The sequence below is a fragment of the Rousettus aegyptiacus genome, unplaced genomic scaffold, assembly GCF_014176215.1.
Source record: "Rousettus aegyptiacus isolate mRouAeg1 unplaced genomic scaffold, mRouAeg1.p scaffold_m13_p_17, whole genome shotgun sequence".
Classification (NCBI taxonomy): Eukaryota; Metazoa; Chordata; class Mammalia; order Chiroptera; family Pteropodidae; genus Rousettus; species Rousettus aegyptiacus.
Window position 1 is genome coordinate 21,025,194 of NW_023416292.1, and position 18,983 is coordinate 21,044,176.

Here is an 18,983-nt window from a genome sequence, read left to right on the forward strand (position 1 = left end):
AATGGGTCATTCTCTTTGAAAGAGCCACCCTCCCCCCCCCAAAAAAAAAAGAAGTACCATGCCAGTTTTATCCCCGTTGCATATTTACACCTTGGACAGCAAACCTCGCTCACGTGAAGTAGAAAACATGTGGTAAAACATGGCTTGAAAATGACCAGAGTGCACCCAGAGCACTGTACACGGAAGAGGGCACAGGCAGCGAGACCCGGGGCCGGGACACTGCGCGCTACGGCGGCTACGGAATCATCATTTACAGTAGAAACGGGCACGTCCCAAGGCTCAATTTGTATTTTTCCTTTGTCATTTACAGTAGAATAAATATTTTGTTGCTATTGCTACACTTTAAATTTACATTCTAACCTATGAAATGCGGAAAGCTAGTGTAAAGCATATAGATTAAGTGTAGGTCCCATACGTATGACAGTTTGTTCAAGACTAGTAGGTTTCTGTATCTTTAACTTCTTAAATGGCTAGTGGGAAAGACCTGTGCTTGCGATCAGCTCTTAACTTCGATTTTCACGTCGAAGCGGCCCTGGAAGCGGTCCTTCTCGCTGTACCCGATGTTCTCCCCGAAGGCCTTGCACTCGACGCGGACCTCGGTGTCCACGGTGAGGTTGGTGAACTGCACGGCCAGCAGGGGCTGCAGGTACTTGGGCTGCAGCAGCTTCCCGTAGTAGGGGTAGTACTGCAGCGGGAAGCCGGCGTAGCCGCCCAGGCCGAAGTACTCCACGTTCCCGATCTTCTCCTTGTCCTCGTCGCGCTAGGGACGGAGTGTGGGCGAGAGGTTAGGGGCCGCGACTGACCCTGCCGGTGCCCCCCACGCAGGGACTCGGGGCCCCACACACGGGGACTCGGTCCCACAGCGCCAGAATGGCCCTAGACACGAAGGTCAAGTGACACGGTCCCCAAGCCACAGGGCCGGCCCAGCAGGGGGCGCTGTGGCGGCGCCATCCAGGAGCGCAGCTGCCCGCCTCGGTCTACCTGTGGCCCCTCTCTCTGGCGGCAGCATGACGGGACTGTCTGGCGTTAGGTCCCCTTCCTTCCTAACGGACCCTCCCCCCCAATACCTGTCTCTAGAGCTAACGGGAGTATGTAGTCCTTCTCACCTCTAATTTCACATAAATTTTGTTTTTGGTTTATCTTTGAAAAATATCGAAAGATTGTCAGTTAAAAAGAAACTTTGCCCTCAAATTTTTCTTGCGCGCCCAGGGCCGGAGAAGCGCCCGTGTGGGCGAACGAGCTCCCCCCCCAACCCCGCCCCCCACTTCTGCAAAGCAGGGGGCCGGCGGTGCCCTTCAGGGCTTTCAGTCTCTCGTCCCAGCTCAAAAGCAGGTTTTTGTTACATCTTTGTTCCTTCTTCACCCAGCAGAGCTACAACTCAGTGGACTAATTCCTGGCAGCTGTTTCTCCCGCTTCCCGCGTGAAAATCTGCCCCCCACTGAACAGACTCGCCGCCGGCACCTCGCTCCGCCCCACGACTCCTCACCTTGCCGGTGCACTGAACGGGCAGGACGTAGGGGTTATACTTCTCCAAGGATTCGTTCTTGGGAGGCTAAAAACAGAACCCACGTTGGTCAGCGCGTTTCGTAAAGCACTTTAAATTTCCGAAAAATAGAACTCGTTTGTAACCCAAACAAGGACACACTGGTCACAAGTTAACGGAAAGACACGAGCAGTTGCGGACAGCAGAACGAACCCCTCCGCCCCCACCCCCACCCCAGACCAGTCCTGGGCACGTTCACGCTGTGATTTTGTTGAAATACAACTGAGTAGCCAAGTTTTGTGACCACGACAACCAAGCTGTGATGCAGCCCAGTGCTGAATAGAACGTCATGAGAAAGTCGGGATCGTCCTAAGCTCCCCTCAAGGACCCCGCAAATACGGGCCACGCCAGAAATAACGCCTCGTCCGCTACGGGCATAAAAGATGGAAAAGGTGGCTGACGTTTCTGCCCTTACAGAGCTGGGCTCGCCGCCCGCGCGGGGAGTGGGCGCCGCCGGCCCCGCCCCCGCGCCCCGCATGCCTCCTCCAGAAGCCTCTCCTGTCCTTCGGTCTCCAGCGCGGTGACTGCCCGCGAAGGAGCTTTTCCAGCTCTGCGAGGCAAGGCCAGCATGCCAACAGACAAAGGCGGCATTAGACGCAGCGGTCAGCCCCTCGAGGGCACCCAGAGTGCACTCCGAAAGCTGCTGCCCACGTCGCCGGCTCGGACCTGCCTCAGGAGGAGGACGACGGGCAGAGTGAGCCCGTGGGGACGGCCACGCCTCACGGCAGCGCGGCCGCAGCTGGCACGAGGTGCTGCCCAGAGCCGGCCTCCCACGTCACACGATGGACAGTTAGTTCTCTGTCGCTGAGGAACTAACCATTCCGGGACTACTCTCTGGTCCGGAATGCCAGAAAATGGTTCTCTAGATTTGCCCCTCTCGGAACTTTCTGCCAGCAATCAATGTATCTTTCATATATGAAGCGAAATGCGTACTGATGAAGAAGTTTCCGGAATCTGTCCTCAAGGACGAGGAAACAGGCACGTTTAGTAATGCGGCGGGGTAACTGGAATCTGACAGAAATAATCCCAACGATGAAATCGCTGGGGACCTGGGGCGGGGCGATGAGTTAGGAGGTAGCGAGGGATAAACGAGTGGGGACCAAATCAAAGGGGAAAAGGACCGAAGAGAGAGGAGCCCCACCCGTCGCCCGACAGCGTCTCCACCGAGGTGGGGGGACACACAAACCACGGAAGACTGGGCCCTGCGTCCGGGCTGCAGCCGTCACTCAGCCGTCCCACGGTGGAAGGACGGACGCGAGGGGTCCGACCGAGAACACCGGGGAGGCTGAGCGCTCCCAGCAACGTGAATATCAACTCCGCGCGTGACAGAGCGGTTCCTGTTCTCCTCCCGTTAGAAACGAGCCGCCGCGGAAAGGCGACTGACATTCTGCTCAGGGGCTGCCGGCGTCTGCCGGAGCCCGGCCACCTGCGCATGCCCTCGTGCCTCTGCGGGCGGTAAAGGGGTCCCGACGCGCCCTCACGTTAAACGTGTTGCCTGCACTCAGATTTTCTTTTGACAACATTATTCACGGGTAACAAGCGAGCCAGATTCCAGAGGTGGGCTCTGTCCATATCGCTCCGTACACTGCAGTCAGTCCCTATCGGAACGGACACTACGTACGCTCCCGACGGCGATGCCCGCGTGACTGGGAGCGTCCACGCCGAAGGGCCGAGGACAGCGGTGTCTGCTCACGGTCGCGAGGAGCAAGTGAAACAACTCGTTTCATAAAAGACACCGCCAACGAACTGCCCTTTCTCTTACAGATTGCTAGGATCTTAGACACGTGAGCCGCAGGAAGGCAGAGAGCCGGCGGCGGGGTCATCGGAGGTCAGCCTGGAGTGGTATCTGCCTTCTAATTCTGCAGGGAAATCTTCATTTAGAAAAATAAAATAAAATTTGTTTCGTCAGAGTACTAGATGATTTTTTTTAAAAGCTCTCTGGCTCCAAGAGTACCCGAACCCGAGCATGTGCACACGCAGGTGGCTTTTGAGCATAAAGAATCTCTTTTCCTATTTTTACTCTTCGACAGCTGACGTTGTGAAAATGCCACTGGGCCCGAGGAGCCCTGGGTGCAGGGCCGCGGGCTCGCCCCGGGCCCCGGCCTGGCCGCTCCGGCCCTGACTCCGGGAGGCGAGAGCAATGACGGCCGCGGGCGCGCCGAGCCGGGCGCCGCGGCTCAGTTGTACTCTGCTGACCGGGCTCCGGCGCCGTCGGCGAGACACCTCAGAGCGACCCTCGCGTCCTCGCCCCAACGTGCCGGGGGCTCGTCGGAAGCCGGCGAGCGACAGACAGAACCACTTGCCTTCGGCTTGAAGCCCAGAACGCGGTTGAGCTTGATGATGACACACGGCTTGCCCTCCCTGTAGCCGTACGACTCGTCGTTGATCCCGGAACAGTTCCCCAGCCACTCGAGCTTGAACCTGCAGACCTTCCGCTCGCCCGGGTCGCTGTCGTAGGGCCCTCGCTCCTTGTACTCGCTGGGCACATCTAGAAATACAAACACCGCGTTGACACCGTGCCGAGAGGGACGGGCACGCTCGTCCCCGTCACCGCGACCCGGGCTGAGGCCATGCTGTCTTGGCACGGCGAGGACTCTAGGCAAACCAGCTCCCGTCTCGCTCCTGACGTGAAACAGGTGCTTGACCCAAAGCACCCCCTGGCACATAAGCCCACACCGAAGCTCCGCGGCCCTCGGTGAAGAGCACGTGGCCTGTGGCCTCTGGCAACACGTCTCTTCCTTAAATAATGGATGACTCTGTTGTTCAGGGGACGGAAAGGAAGCCGGATCATTCTCGGGGATGTCGTAATTATAACACGAATTCAAAGGACTGTCAATAATTTGCAGAACTAATTATAACACGAATTCAAAGGACTGTCAATAATTTGGCAGTATTTTTGGTCAGATTTTCCTGGAGCTATGCCCCCGACTGGCAGGTTAAACATTAACAAGGGGGAAAAATTGGGAATTGGGTTCTTTTCCAACCACCATTCAAGTTTCTTTCTTTGTTTTTTGTTTTTGTTTTTTTAATCCTTTTGGATTTGACTTTTTAGAGCTGTGAGTTCTTAAAAGCATTTGCTCAGCTGAGAAATTGTATTGGAGCATTTCTGATTATCCCTCATGACAAACCCAGGGAAAGAATGAAATATAGAATCCAAAGTTAATACAAAGCCTCCTGCAGAAAACTGATGCAAAAATCCTAATTCGTATGTATTGAAGTTCACAAGTTAACTGTTTTCCCTTCAAATGACAAAGTGCCTCAATTCAGTCCATCTGCTGTGAAGTGACTCACTCTAACTCTGTATCATGCAGGCCTTTTAATTACTGCAAAGATGAAAACCTCCTTTAACGTCTAATGAGAAAAACTTAGTGAATATGAGCCTTTTAAATTAGTCAATTTCTTCAAAATGACTTAAAATGGCAATTCACCCCCATCATGACTAAGCAAATACTTTGCCATGCAAAGATCTAAGACTGGTAAATGCTAGAATCAAATCAGAGGGCTGCCCCCACCTAGCAACTCAGAGACCGATCTTGTTTTGGCAGATATGATAACGCAGCCGAGAAAGTCACACTCCAGGGAGCAAGGAGGACAGTGTACTACTATGTTCATGTCAGACCAAGGTCTGTGACACACACCCTGACCCTCAGCCCTCCTCTGTCCACACTGCGCGGCTAAAGAGACCTCCGCGCGGGGTGTCCTGCAGGCCCTGTGCGCTCGTCCGTGGGGGGCGGGCGGAGGGCACGGGGTGTGAGGGAACCAGGCCCGAGTCGTGGGCTGAGTCTCGGCAAGAAAAAGCTGATGTGTCTCGATTTCTGTTTGTTTGTTTGTTTGTGTTTTTTAAAGCAAGACACCTCTCACACGCTGAGCGTGGTCACACTAGAGATGACATCGTTTCTTCCACCGCAGCCAAGGCTCACCCGTAAGAAGCCTTCTTGCTTTAAAAAACAAAAAGCAGCCTCTTGACATGGCCAGAGTCTGATCTTTCGATGACTCCTGGACTGTCGTTCAGTGACTAAATAACGGGCAATGAGAACCGACCACAGATGCCTGAAGCGCATCTACTCACTGCCACAGTCTTCGAAGATCATGTCGTTCTTCTGGGCGGATTCTTTGTACTTTTCCAGGAACCTGACAATGTTCGTCACGTACGCGTCGTAGCTCTTGGGGTCTTGAGGACGGAAGGAGATTTCGGTCTTCTGGATCTGGGGAATCTGCGTCAAGCCTGGGCAGGTGGGGAGGCAGAGAAGCAGTCGTGAGCGGGAGGGAAGCCGTGGGAGACGCCGGGGCCGCGGCCAGCACGGGCCGGGCGCGGCGGGCGGAGCGCGTGCCCCTCCCGGAAGCCCTGCCCTGGCGCTCGGACAGGGGCCCGTGCCTGTGTCTTCCACGCCTCACAGACCACTTAATTTTCCCAGCAACATTTCACGACAGGCGTAGGTTACCTCCACTTTGGGAAAGAAACTCTTCCTGCACAGAAAGTTTAGGTGCCCAGCCCCAGGTCACCGCGGAGGTGGCGGGACCAGAACGCCAACCCAGCTCCGCTGTGATCCGAGCCTGCCACGCTCCCTGCCCTCCGCCATGCTCACTGCCAGCTGCCATTGGCACGGGGAGTCCCTTCCCCAGCTGCTAGGCCCTCACTGTCGATGGCCGCGCACTCCAGACTCTGCAAGGCTCGGCGCCACGGGTGGGGAGTCTGCTAGCCGCAGACCCCGAACCTGGAGGATTCGGGGGGCATGTGCAGGTACCCACTTCCCATTCCTAAAGTAAACGGTCATTCTGAGCAAGTGCGGTGCCGGCCGGGGTAAAAGTCAAAGGTGGTGTACCCCAGGTCTCCCCTCTTTAACCAGGTTTTCAAGTTCGTCCATCTGCAGAAGCCCCTGTCATCGCGAGAGTGCCTGGCAGCTGTGAACAGCAGCGCACAGCCCTGACCAGGGGCAGCCGGCGCAGGGGCCGGAGCAGGACTGCCACGTGAACCAGAAGATGCCCAGCAAACCTGAGCCTCGGATAAACCACGCGTATGTTATACAAGTGTGTCCTATGGGACAGGTATGGGATTCACGGTAGAAAAATTATTTGTGGCTTATCTGAAGTTCAGATTTAACCGGACATCCTTTGCTCATCCGGCAACCCTAGTCTAACCCCCACTCCCAGGCCTGCCCTCTGCTGGGCACAGACGGTGGCTCACGCCACGGCCCCCCAGGGACCCGCGTGGATAAGAAAACAGTGAGTGACACAGTTACAGTGGGAGGACCCGGAGACGAGTGACCACTCGGCAGCCCCATTTTTGAGGCTCGAGAACAGGCATCCTGGGGCCGGGCTAAGTGGCTGTCACTTTTTCTAGGGACCGAGGATGGCTTTGAGCTTTAAAAGTGGCAAAATGATGAGGTGCCCAGCTTGGGGGGCGGGGTGGGCCCCCCCCAGGCTTGCCGTTCCTTTGAAGGATGGGCAGGATGGAGACAAGGATCGTGGGGGCCTGGAGCCAGGCTGAGGGGCTGCCCGGGACCAGAGTGGGGACATCAGGCCTCATCACAGCGAGGACAACGCAGGACCTGAGGAGCTCGGGGAGAACAGCCATCAGCCATGACGAAGAGAAGTCCAAGGAGAAGCCGGCGGAATTTTTTCTTAGAAAAATATTTGGTTAAAAATAAACAAAGGTCACTACAAACATTTTTTTAAATGCTCTCAAACCATAGGTTATGATTAAAGAAATTTAAATAAGCCCTGAACAATCTTTTCCTCCGTTAAGTTAGCGAAACCGGCACTGTGATCACTTATAATTCAGAGAGGCACTGTGATAAAAGTGAGAGCTACCTGCAAAAAAAAAAGCGAAACAAGCCAGGTGAGGAGCCGCTCCCACGGGGACCTCAAGCCAGGTAGTAAGGTAAAGAGCCCGTGCCCCGCCGGGAGGGGGAGCCCCACTGGAGAGTCATGACCAGTTTGAGTCGTAAGAACACAGGTAAGTCAAGGTGACCTGCCTGGACCTGGGGGAAATGCAGCAGCACTCGGCAGGGCTGGCCGTTCTTCTAGACTAGTGCTGGAGGCAGGAGAGCACAGAGCCCTGAGCGGCAGTCACAGGAGGTCCCCTGGGGGGCCAGAGCCCGGCCCCCAAGCTCCGCCAGGGGAGGCTCCCCGGGGTCTGAGGGGTCTCAGTGCGTGCAGCTGACGCAGCCATAGTGAGCAGCCTTCCAGGGGAACCAACTTCTGTCTGGCCGTTTCCAGAAAAGCAGCACAAGGGGTTCGGGTATCGCCCATGCCATCGGCCCCCTGGCCCACGCAGCACGCCCACAGCCAGGGCGGCCACTGCCTCAGCTCCTCCTCCCCCAGGCCAGCGCAGGTCACTCCCTGGCCTATTCTGGTCGGGACAGCCTTAATTAGGAGAAGTCTCTGATGCAACCTCCGAACCATCAGAAAACGAATTCCTCGTCGCAAAAATAACCTCTCTAAAGCAATTCCACACTTACAGGAGGCGGAAGAAGGCCTCTCGACCCGCTGTCTAAACGCTGTAAGTCACTGACCTGCCCTCATCAGACCAGTGGGAGGAGGAGGGAGCAGAGGGATGGGCTTGGAGCTGGTGACCCCGCACACCCGTCCCGCTTCAGGGCGCTTTCCAGGGGCCGCAGACGCCCCGCCTGGCGGCCGGGGGTTCCCGTCTGCACGCCAGGCGGGGTGCTGGCGGCCTGCCCCTCTCTGCACGGCCCGCTCCGCCCGGCGACAGCTGGCACCGTGGGCGAGGACAAGCGCTGTCTGCACTGGCAGCTCCCAGGGGCCGGAGACCGCAGAACTCCCAGTCGCCGGCCTGCGGGTCCAAATGATGTTCCCAGAACCAGGCCGAACCTCCGCCTCTCAGTCTCCCGAACCTGAGCCGACATCACCCACGCTGAGCCCTGCACGGCTTTGCCCTGACATGACCAGCTGCCTTAAACTACGTATCGATTATTATTTAATAAAGTGCCCTAAAAGGGCTGAAATAATTTGGATATGAGAATTTTAACATCGGGTTTTTAATGCCTGTGTCAGCTTCACATGAGATTTGGGGACCTCTGTCCCCACACTTGCCTTTCCTTGGCCCCCCATCTCTTGAGAAACAAGGGAAAACTCAATCTTTGGCCTCACCGGTGTTCGCACCAGGAGGGGGACCAGCAGGTAAGAGGTGAAGGTAAAGGAAGGAGAAAAGAACAGCTTGTCATTAAGAAGTATTTTGTTTCCAGTTAGGTTTCTAATAAAGCCAGTTTATATAATTTCTCACTCTCCGTGAGAGTTTAAACCAGAACACAGCCGTTGTCACCTGGTTGGCAGCCACTCTAACGGACCCCAAAGCTGGACGTGTGTACCTGCCACACACCTGGAAGGCCACGAGGCCAAATACAGCTGACCCGCGAACAACACTGACGTGTGCATTTGTTTCAAGATACTGGAAGATTTTTCGGAGATTTGCAACAATTTGAAAAAACTCAGATGAACTGCATAGCCTGGAAATGTTTTTAAAAATTAACAAGAAGTTAGATATGTCACAAGTACATAAAATATGTGTACTAATCGCTTTACACATGACTCAACGTTATCTCTAGCTTTCTTTAGAATAAGAATTCCGTCTGCAGCACACAGAACACAGACAGCACATGCTTAATCAGCTGCGCACGTTCTAAGAATTGCAGTCCCCAGCTAGCAAGGTCTCGGGGGCGTCAGAAGTTACACGTGGAGTTCTGACTGCACGGGCGTCCGCACCCTCAACCCCCGTCATCTGAAGGTCAGCTGTGCTCCTCCCGTGAAGCTAAGTGCCAGCCACTCCGGGGGGTGGGGGGGCCGGGTCACCCCCAGCTGTACGGAGACTCGTTTTCAGGTGAGCAGGGAGAGGACTATTATGTTCAGAGGCTCCGTCTTACAAAGCGCGTGTAGCTCGTGGGGCAAACCTCTTCCTGTCCCCAGGAAAAGAACCGCTTTGCGAGGGGGAGCTGTAAACCGAGAGGCCGGTCCTAGCACGTTCCGTTGACTGTGCTGTTCTGTCCAAGGCGCAAGTGAAGGACGAGCACACTCAGTGCGTCCAACGTGCCCGGACGCAGAGCACGCCCTGTGCTCGGCGAGCCGTGCTCCAGAACAGGGCTCCGCGTCACCCCAGACACCCGAGCGTGTCTGTCCACGTGCGCGCACTTCCCTGGTTGGGAGCTGCTGTGTGATACCTCCCTGTTCCCCTCGGCCAACCCAACAGCCACCCCAACTGCTCTCTCGTCTTGCCTGCATCAGATGTGGGTCAGGAGATTACTGAGCCACCAGACGAGCGCCAGGCCCGTCGCCTCCGAGCTCCGGAGACGGAGGCCCGGGGCGGGCGGCGCTGGAGGCCCCGCTGAGGCTCCCCAGAGTCAGCGTTCCGCCCCTGCCACCCTCCCCGTGGGCTGTCACCGGGCCCTGCTTATCAGAGCCCTCTCTGCTGCTTACTCATCTGAAAGGGCGTACGGAACAGGACCTGTTTTTCTGCGGCTCTGACGTTTTTAAGTTAATCATTAGCTTCCTGTGCACCTGAGCTGACCTGTCAGTTACATCCTTGTCCTTAGAAGTGAAGGAAGGGTACCGTGGTGAGCTGCGGAAGCTGCTGAGGCTGGGGACACGGAGGAGCGCGGACCGGGCTTTGCCAGCCTGGCCCTCGACCAACCCGAGTCTGGGGAGCCGCGGCCCTGTGTCCACTTGGCCTCCAGGAGGGGGTGCGGGGTGGCCCTGGGCGCGAGCAGAGGACGGGGGTGTCGGGGGAGGCGTCGTGAATTTATCACATCGGCGCACAGATTACAGGCCGTTTCTAATCAGAAACGGCAGAAAAAAAAAACAAAACACCTTCTTGGCACTCTGGGGACAAAACTGTGAAGGATAAGGAAGCCGAAAGCTCCTAATTCCCCCCTTTGGAACTTAAGGGGAAGAAAGTCAACGACTGTGACGGACAAAAAGCAGGCGATTCCGAAACTGCAGTGAAGTCGTCCCCAGAATTTCACTTTGGCTGAGATGTGAATTAAGACGCCTTGGACCCTGATGGATTTGAAGACGTTTTGCTCTGAACACGCAGGCGGGGTGGAGACTGCGGGACGCGCCCTGGGTCCGCTGGCTGCAGCCCCCCTGGTCCCCCCTTGGTCCCCCCCCGGACTCTGGTCCCAAGAACACGACCGTGTTAATGAATTCTCCCGGCCCTGTGACTTCTGTGGCTCAAAGCCAAACTGAAGCCGACCCCCGACCTCAGGAGCGGGGGAGCAGAGTAAACACGCGACCTGCTTGGCAGGGGGCATGCCACCCGGGAGCCCCCCGGACCCGCGACCGACGGCCAGCGACCTTCACGGCACTCGCTGGTGCTCCGCCGGCATGGGTGGGGGAGGGGCCCGTGAACGGAAGGGCGACTTCTCTGTGGGCCAGCGGCGAGGGGTCAGGTCGGGGACGGGGCCAGGTGAGCCCGAGCTGGGCGTGCAGGGGAGTCTGCTCCAGACCCCACCCCCCCGCAGCCATCGGGGAGGGGCACGCGGCCGAGTCCGCCACGAGGGTCTGCCCGACCCAGAAGGGAGGCCTGGCGGGGGCCAACCCCACAGACGGAGGGACTTCAAAGGGGGAAATTACAGAGCACACAGCGTCTTTAAAACATCCTTAGTTCTTCTTCTAAAAATGTGTTTCTTCTTCCAACGTCTCCCGAACACCTTGCAGAGAAAGCTGAGCCTCCGCCGGCTTCAGGAAAATGTGAACGCACAGAGCCCCTCGCCGCGTCTCCCCGGGCACCGAGTTCGGCACCCGGGCACGGCGGCCCCGGCAGGAGCAGGGCCCACGCGGCGGGGCGGCAGTGGCCATGCACGGCCTGCGATGGCGAGCCACCAGGTGTGCCACTGAAGCGCTGCTCCCCTCGCGTGCTCACAGTCTGCCAGGTGCTCGCAGGGTCCTCCTCCCGCTGGGCAGACGAGGGAACCGAGGCCCCGCGCCCCTCCAGGCCGTGGGGCTGTGATCAGGCAGCGCGGAGCTGCCCAGCAGCCTCTGCCCTACGGCCACGGCGGTTTCCCGTCTCGACCCGTTCATCGCGGCTGCGGCTGCGCCCGGTGCCTCCGGGGGAGGGGGCGGGTCCCACCCCACGTGCCCCAGCTGCCCGACTGCGTGAGGGCTGTCACATGCGCGAAGGGCCACCCAGAAACGGCACGTGGGTCCCCTTTCCCCCTTAATCTCACTTTCATTTTGCAATTCGGCTCTTCCTCTGAGACTCTCCTGCTTGGCCCAGCAGCTTGCCCAGCGTGAGAGACAGGCCCCCCTAAGTGTGCCACACGCTGCTTCCCGGGGCCACGCTCACAAACTCACTCATGCTCCAGACTCGGCTGATCACGTCAGCGAGTCTTTAAACGGTAAGGATGTGGCAAGTGCTTCACACTCACTGGGCTCCTGTCGCTCAAATATACAATTTTCCCAGTTGAACTTCATCATGACAGAGGCCTGGAGACCCTAAGCCGAAGTCAGGCTTGGCCGGGGTTTCCCTCCGGTCTGCGGTGAGGGGGGCCGTCAGCGGCTCCCAACGCTTCCCATACTCAGGGTTTTCCCTGAGAGACGCTGAGAGGAGGAGCCACTCAGGGTCCCTCCGAGCGCTCGGGGACGGTTCGCGGCAGCACTCCCGGCGGCCGGTGCCGGGCCGACCTAGCCCCCCTGCTCCAAGGCCACTATCGTTTGCACAGGAACGTCATGTTCCTTGGAAAGGTGACAGCAAAGGGGGGCTTGGCCTAGATTCTCCTGGCGAGGTATGGGAAGGAGGAAACGGAGCAACAGAGAAGTGAGGGAGGAGCCGGGACGGGGACGCGCAGGCCCGGGGAAGCAGTCCCCTGTGACTCAGACCGAAGGACGGGCACGCATATTTCCAAGATGAGCCGCCAGCATTCCTTCGGGCGAGCGACCGTCTGTCAGGTCAGTCCAACTGCTGCGAGGACACTAAATATAGGTACCAGGAATGTGTGTTTCAGGAAGGGGCGAGAAGGGCGGGGGGAGCTGGAAGGACCGAGCATCTCGGCCACCAGATTCCCCGGGCAAGGTCGTCGGCAAGTCCCTGCCTAACAGGTGCGGCCAAAGTCTGCAAAGAGCCTGAAGGAGCCTTTTCATCTCGAGTAAGGCCGACTCCCCAGAGATTATGTAGTCAGGGGCCATTTTTTAAATCTGGGAAATCAAAGGAAATGCTGGCCTTTGAGGTCACCTGGGGCTTCGACTATGAGAATTATTATAAAATAGCATCGTGCCTACAGAATAGTTTTTAAATGGCAAAAAAATCAAAAAGAAAGAAAGAAAAAGGAAAAGGAAAAGTCTGTGTAAATTTAAGTTCGGGCCACTGATGCCACCGTAAAACTCCTAGCAGGACATAAAGAGACACACGGGGTGCTGCGCTGTCACGAAAGCCAGCGTGCGACACGAGTACTTAAGATCCCGAGTGTGGGCACACCCCGGAACCCCTCCTCCACGTGTCCCCAGCTCTCCTGGGGAGACCGTTGCTGGGAACTGTGGGTTATTAAGCAGGTTTAGGTCATTTTGTATACTTACACGTTTTCTTTCTCCACTTCCAAAATCCCCAAGATTTAGGGTTGTTCTTCCGGCAGGGGACTGTTTGACTTAGGGCTCAAAGGCAGCGTGCGCCACCTTCGCGTCTAAAGGTTTCTCCCGAGTCCCACACCCAAGGAGGACATGGACGTGACAAGTCTGTGACAGGCCACGGAGACGGCCTTGAGATCGTCACCCAAGCACAGCTGTTCCCCAACCGCTGCCCAGGGGAAGTGGAGAGGAATCTCGCCGCCCACCCTCCCCGCCCCCCGGGCAACCTCAAGGTCATTCACAAGGAGAGAACCCGGAAGTTACACGACACTTCCCTTCCCCCCAGGTCCTCCCGACAATGATGTCTAACAGCCAGACAGTAGTCACATCCCTGGTGGCTCCTTCTGCCAGCACCAGGTGCATGGCGGTGCCCCGCCCCCTCCCTGGGGCTTAGCAGCCAGCGAGGACTCGCAGGGCTGCGGGTCACCCAGCCGGCAGCACCCGGACCCCAGCAGGGCCCTCGGGTGGCGTTCTGCACTTTCTAAAGCCTTCGTCAAACCGCGTTTTCAGCGCTTAAACTGTTCAGCAGCCGAGCGGGTCCAGGACGCCAGAGGTAAGGCTCTCGCTGAGCAAAGAGGCAAGAGCGCCGAGAAGTGGGGGGCGCGGGCGCCTTCGCGGTAGGTCGACTGCAAGTCGGAGCAGGTGGGAGAAGGGCCCCCTGCCCGCCCCCCCCCCAGAAGGCCTGGCCGTAGCTGCCCATCTCAGAGCCTGTCGTCGCCCCTAACCGTCAGCCGGCCTCTAAAGGCAGGAGCCAGAGTGGTGTGTCTGCGGATCTCTGAGTCACCGTCCCCTCGAGAAAGTGAAAAGTGAGCAGAGAGCGGGAAGGGCCTGGAGTGATCCCACCTCCCGCCCCCTGGGCGTCCGGGGCAGGCCGGGTGGGGGACCAGGGCTCGCCATCCCCAGGGCAGAGCCGGGACAGCAGGTCGGGCTGGGAGGCCCGGCGACAGGGGAGGGTCCTCGCTCCCCTCCCAGGCCTGGGATACGACACCTTTCAGAAAACTTCCAGAGGAACCGTCTCGGTTGAAACAGTGACACTCATTCCACTTCCAGAAGAAGTGGCCTCGGCACGTTCACTTTACCTGGTGGGGCCACGCGGTCCTGGTAGGTGGGCTTGAACTCGCTGATGGTGAGCAGCATCACCTGGATGGTTCCGATGAAGATGCCGGCCAGGCAGCCGTAGAATATCACGTAGAACAGAAGGATCTTAACTACGAGAGCAGAAGGGAACAACAGGCCGTGATGCGGTCACGTGCCCAGAGCACCGTCTCATCTTCCCAGAGATCGGACTTCCGCCCGGGCTTCCCGCCACCCTGCGTCTTCAGGGCCCCCTTTTCCAAACCCCGGTCAAGCGTGACCCTCGCTCCAGACTGAGGGCTAGAGACGGGGGCCGGGCAGCCCTTGGGAGAGATGCTCGGATAGAACTAAGAGTCTTTATAGGAAATGCTTTCATTCTCTGAATTAAGACGCTCGCGAAGATCAGCAAAGCTGGGCCGTGCTTGCGGCTGATGCAAGGGTGCGCGGAGGTGGCGGCATGGCCCCCCGGGGACCTGTGTTTCCTTCGCCTGCTCATCCCTTGGCATCTCAGCCCTACGGCCCCTCTGTGTGCCCCACACACACCAGCGCGGAGACAGAGCCATGAGGGGGGCAGAGCCAGGCGGCTCTCCTGCCGGTCCCTGTCACCCTCCCTGGGATCCGGACCACCGACTGAGCACAGGCTTGCCCTTCAGGTGCACTGAACAAGAAAAATCGGCGGCGGGGGGGGGGGGGGGGGGGGAGGGGAAACTGCGGGGGGCGGGGGGAACTGCTGCAGTAAAAATGGCAAACACGTTTTTATTGCATCTTCTTTCTGCCTGGACCCAGAACCACGACGGGCTCCGTGAGCTGCATTTTCTTTCTCCCCAGGACAGAGGGGGCCTGAGATCACTGCAAAAGCAAAAGCAAAGTAAAAAAAAATAATAATAACAAAAACCCAGACCGAGCAGCTGGAGACGGGAATGAGGCTATCAGTTACCGGGGCCTGAGGATTATCCCCGCGATTAGCCGCATCATCGTGACAGGCTGTGCCGGGCTGTGCCGGGCTGTGCCGGGCGGTGCCGGGCCCGAGCCACGCGGTGGGAGCGCCGAGGGAAGAAGGGAACCGTGCGCTTGTCACGTCTGAGACGTGACGGCACCGAGGGGCCTCAGGTCACTGCTAAAAACGCCAGGTCTCCGCATTAGACGCGGGGGTCCTTGGGGAAAAGGTTCAGAGCAGCAGTGTCACTGATGAGAACGGGCTGTGGGTGGCGGGAGGGGAGCCGGGGGAGTGGGCGCGGGGCGACGGAAGTGGCCCTGTCCCCACGGTCCGAAGGCCGGGGCCTTCCTGCCAGCAAACAAACAGTTCAGGGAAATCCTGCTGTAGAGCTGTTAAAACAAGCAAAACACACAGAACCACATCGGACATGCTTGATGATCATCCGTTTTCTCCTCTATCAGGGGGAAAAAAAAAGAACAAGGAGAAAGGCGAAGACACGAGCGAAGGAGAGATGGGAAGAGACCGTACAGCCCAGAACGCCAGCTGCCCGCTCAGCCGCCGCCTCCCGGCCCCGCAAGGGTTAAGCGCTGCGTTCGCGCGGTATCCAGGCAGCAGCAGGCAAATGGCAAGGCTGTGACGTCAACAGAGCTGGAAAATTTTTCCAGCGTGAATGCTCCTCAGAGGTGCGAGAGCTGCTGTACCGCGGTCAGCGAGAGCACCTCTGTGCCCTCCGTCGCTGTCCCCCGCCTCGCCGGGGCGCACTCCGCTGCCCTGCGCGCCTGGCTCTGCCGAGGACCGCGCTTTTCCGGGCTGGCTCGCCGGGCTCCGGCTACCTGAGGCTAGCCACGTGAGAAGGCACATCGCGGAGGCCACCACTTGAAACACAAAAGACAGCGACAGAAAAACAAGTCGCCTGCCAAGCACACTCATCACACGCAAGAAGAGCCAGCCTTCCCGCTCTGCTGGTCCCTAAGGCGAGAGAGGAACGCTCCCTCTTTTGCTTGGAGATGCCACTTAGCGAAATCTGCCCGGTGGCTGAGGTGGGGTCGCCTGGTTAAAGGGGAGAGTGCGGGTCTGGCGGGGCCCGTGCCAAGGGCTCACCGGCGGGCCGGCCACCAGGGAGGGGCTGCACAGCTGGCCAGGCTGCTGCAGACAGTACGCTGTCGACGTTGTCCTCTTAAGCGGTTTTTCTTTTTAAAAATACAATATAGAGATTTGCCAATTGGATTAAAAAATAAATAAATAAACAGTATCCTTCACAAGGGTCACAAGCAGAAGGAAAACAATGCCCTTTGGGCCCAGTGGTAAACACAAGACCTACCAACACCTGTTAACGTAATAACGCGGCAAAAAAGCACAGGTGCTTTGCATGCCACGGTTTCTCCAGCAGGTGACAGGCGAGGCTCCTGCTTCCATCTTGGTGAACGTCTATCTACCTATAAGCAAAACTGAGCCAAGGGCAACCGGACCCAGTCCCAAGGGCGCCCAGGCCGGGCTCAGCGCTGGGCAGCGGCGCTTGCTCCATCAGAGACAGCAGCTGCAGCCGCCTTCTCTGCCCGCGGGCGGCTGAGGGGCTCTGCCCTTTCTTACGTGGCCAGGAGGGAGCGGACATATTCGCTCAAAACGAACACCGGGTTTTTAACCCAGCACCTGGCCCTCGGAAAATGGAAGCTGAGACGGGCGCACCGGCCCTGGTGTCTGCATTCACAAATCATACGCGCGACGTGGGACCAAGACACGAATACTCACACTCACATTCTCTCTCTCTCTCTCACATGGAGGTGCTTAAAGAACAAGTCGTCCCATACTGCCTTACCTCTAGAGCAAATATTATTCTGGAATTGGAATGAGGAAAGAAATATATTTTATGAGGGGGGAAAGACTAGAGGGCAAATTTCACAATATGCGTGGAGTCAGTGCAGCCCGGGCCGTGCGAGGCTGGGCCAGACCACCAGGGCAGGGGGCTCTTCCCACTGCAGCCCCCTCCCCGCCTCCAGGCCTCACCGGCAGCTGCTAGGAGATGGCCCTGGCCGGAGCTGGTGACCCACACACACCTGTGTTCTTCAGGTTTTCCCTTCCACATTAAGAAAACAGGGAACCACTGTGACATGGGCAATAACCCTCTGAAGAACAGTCTCCCCCAGATACAACACAACGTAACACAGAAGCTCAAAGCCCTCACCTAAAGGCCCCCACGTCACGTGGCCCAGGGACACCTATGCTTCCCCGTAATACCTCGGAAAGAGGTTTCACCTTGACTAACCTTGAAGGGTGATGCATTATTAACCCTTCACTTTTCGATCGAGAGTGGCCCACGCCACAAGCTGCATTTTATTTTTCTCAACAAAAAAATCATATATTCCGGCTGCTTCCATTTCAAAATGTCAGCCAAGCACTATTTCCCTGACTCATTCTGCCGATGCCCACGGCGCCTCCCAATCAGGAGCCCGCCTCGGCCCCCACCCCAGGCTCCCTCAGTGGCTGCGGTGGTGGCGCAGGGGGTGTCCACGGTGAGGGTGGTATTAGAGCAGGAGGAGGGGGCAGTGATGCAGGAGGGGGACCCCCCCTCCCGCTCTGCAGTCACGACTCATAGATTTGCCTACAACTCTGCCCTTCAAAATGACCTTTAAAATACACACACCGTCCTCCGGGTATAGGGACGTGGAAAACAAGTGAGGTGTCTCATTTTCAATGGGGGGGGGGGGCACGTCCAATCAGCCAAGCAACAGGCTGCTCCACATCGTATAGCACGACCTGCTTCTGCCTTTGTGCCCCTTACCTCCCAGAGGAACCGTTCATGATAATCACCCCAAGCTACTGATCCGGCCCCTGTGTAGACACTGAATACACCAGCCTTTGCCCGGGTTCGGAGCCATGCCTCAGAAACGGAGTCCTGACACGGTGCCTCCTGGGCCGTTTCGGGGCTGTGGTGACACCCGAGAGGTCACGGGGGACGCCGGGCATCGCCGTGCAATGCTGCAGTGTGCATGGGATGCGTCGCCCGCCCCGCGCCTGTGAGGTTGTATATTTAGACTAAAAGCGCTGCAACCCGCAACCTCGCCTGCATGAGATCCCATTACCCTGGGGAGCCTCAAATCTCGGGGGCTGTTTTGTTTTTTACGGACTCGGGACGTGACCATCGGGAGAGACACCTCTCGTCTCCCAGGGGCTGACCACCCGCAGCAGGGAAGGGCGCGGGCGATGCCCGGACAGGCGCCTGCCCGTCCACAGAGCCTCCGCCTGGCGTGCCCCGGCGCCGAGCGCGCGCGGGTCCTGGGGACTCCGCATGCGGCACAGGGACGAGCCCCGCCGGCCCGGGGGTGCGGGCCGGCCCGCAGAGCCTGCGGCGGGGACGCGCCGCCGGGCACCCCAAGGCGCTGGGGGGAGCCGCGGGCCCCGTACTTACACCAGCTGCCACCGGTCCTGCCCAGAAACTCCTTCTTCTCCGAGTTCCAGATGAACTTCTTCCAGCTGCCCTCCTCCTTGGCTTTGCCGCGGGCCATGGTGGCGGCTCAGCGGCGGCGGCTGCGGCGGGGACTGCGGCGTGCGCGCGCGCTGCGCTCCGGCTGCCGCGCGGCGCCCGGCCCGGCTCTGCTCAGGCTGCTCCCGCCGCTGCGGCTGCGGCGCCCCGAGTGCCGGACGCGGCGCGGGGCCGGGCGGGAGCCGAGCGCGGCGGGGGGGTGGAGGGGGCGACGCGAGCGGAGGGCGGGGCCGCGGGCGGGGCGGCTCCGGGCCCCGCACCTATTGGTGGCACGCGGCCGCTCGCGGGCTCCCTTTGGTCCGCCACGCGCTCCTCCGGCCTCCGGCAGTCGGGGGCCCCGCGAGCCCGCGGCTGTCACTCCCCCCGCCTCCCGT

The 18,983-nt window shown here is 58.6% G+C and overlaps 1 protein-coding gene across 1 annotated transcript; it reads right to left on the reverse strand.

Moving 5' to 3' along the window:
* Positions 1 to 266: 266 nt before the first annotated feature.
* On the reverse strand, positions 267 to 18,750 carry ATP1B1 (ATPase Na+/K+ transporting subunit beta 1). The gene is made up of 6 exons (XM_016148603.2): positions 18,535 to 18,750; positions 14,197 to 14,325; positions 5,613 to 5,768; positions 3,847 to 4,031; positions 1,487 to 1,552; positions 267 to 760 (listed from the first exon to the last, which is right to left on the reverse strand). The coding sequence occupies exons 1-6, from the start codon at positions 18,629 to 18,631 to the stop codon at positions 497 to 499; spliced, it is 897 nt and encodes a 298-aa protein (XP_016004089.2). The 5' UTR covers positions 18,632 to 18,750; the 3' UTR covers positions 267 to 496.
* Positions 18,751 to 18,983: the final 233 nt, after the last annotated feature.

Bases quoted from the DNA above. Each gene is read 5' to 3' on its own strand.
- ATP1B1 (XM_016148603.2), bottom strand. From the start codon at position 18,631: ATGGCCCGCGGCAAAGCCAAGGAGGAGGGCAGCTGGAAGAAGTTCATC. The intron at 5,769-14,196 runs GTAAAGTGAACG...CCACCTGCCCAG, and splicing joins GGACCGCGTGGCCCCACCAG to GCTTGACGCAGATTCCCCAG. The intron at 4,032-5,612 runs GTGAGTAGATGC...TTGTATTTCTAG, and splicing joins GATCTTCGAAGACTGTGGCA to ATGTGCCCAGCGAGTACAAG.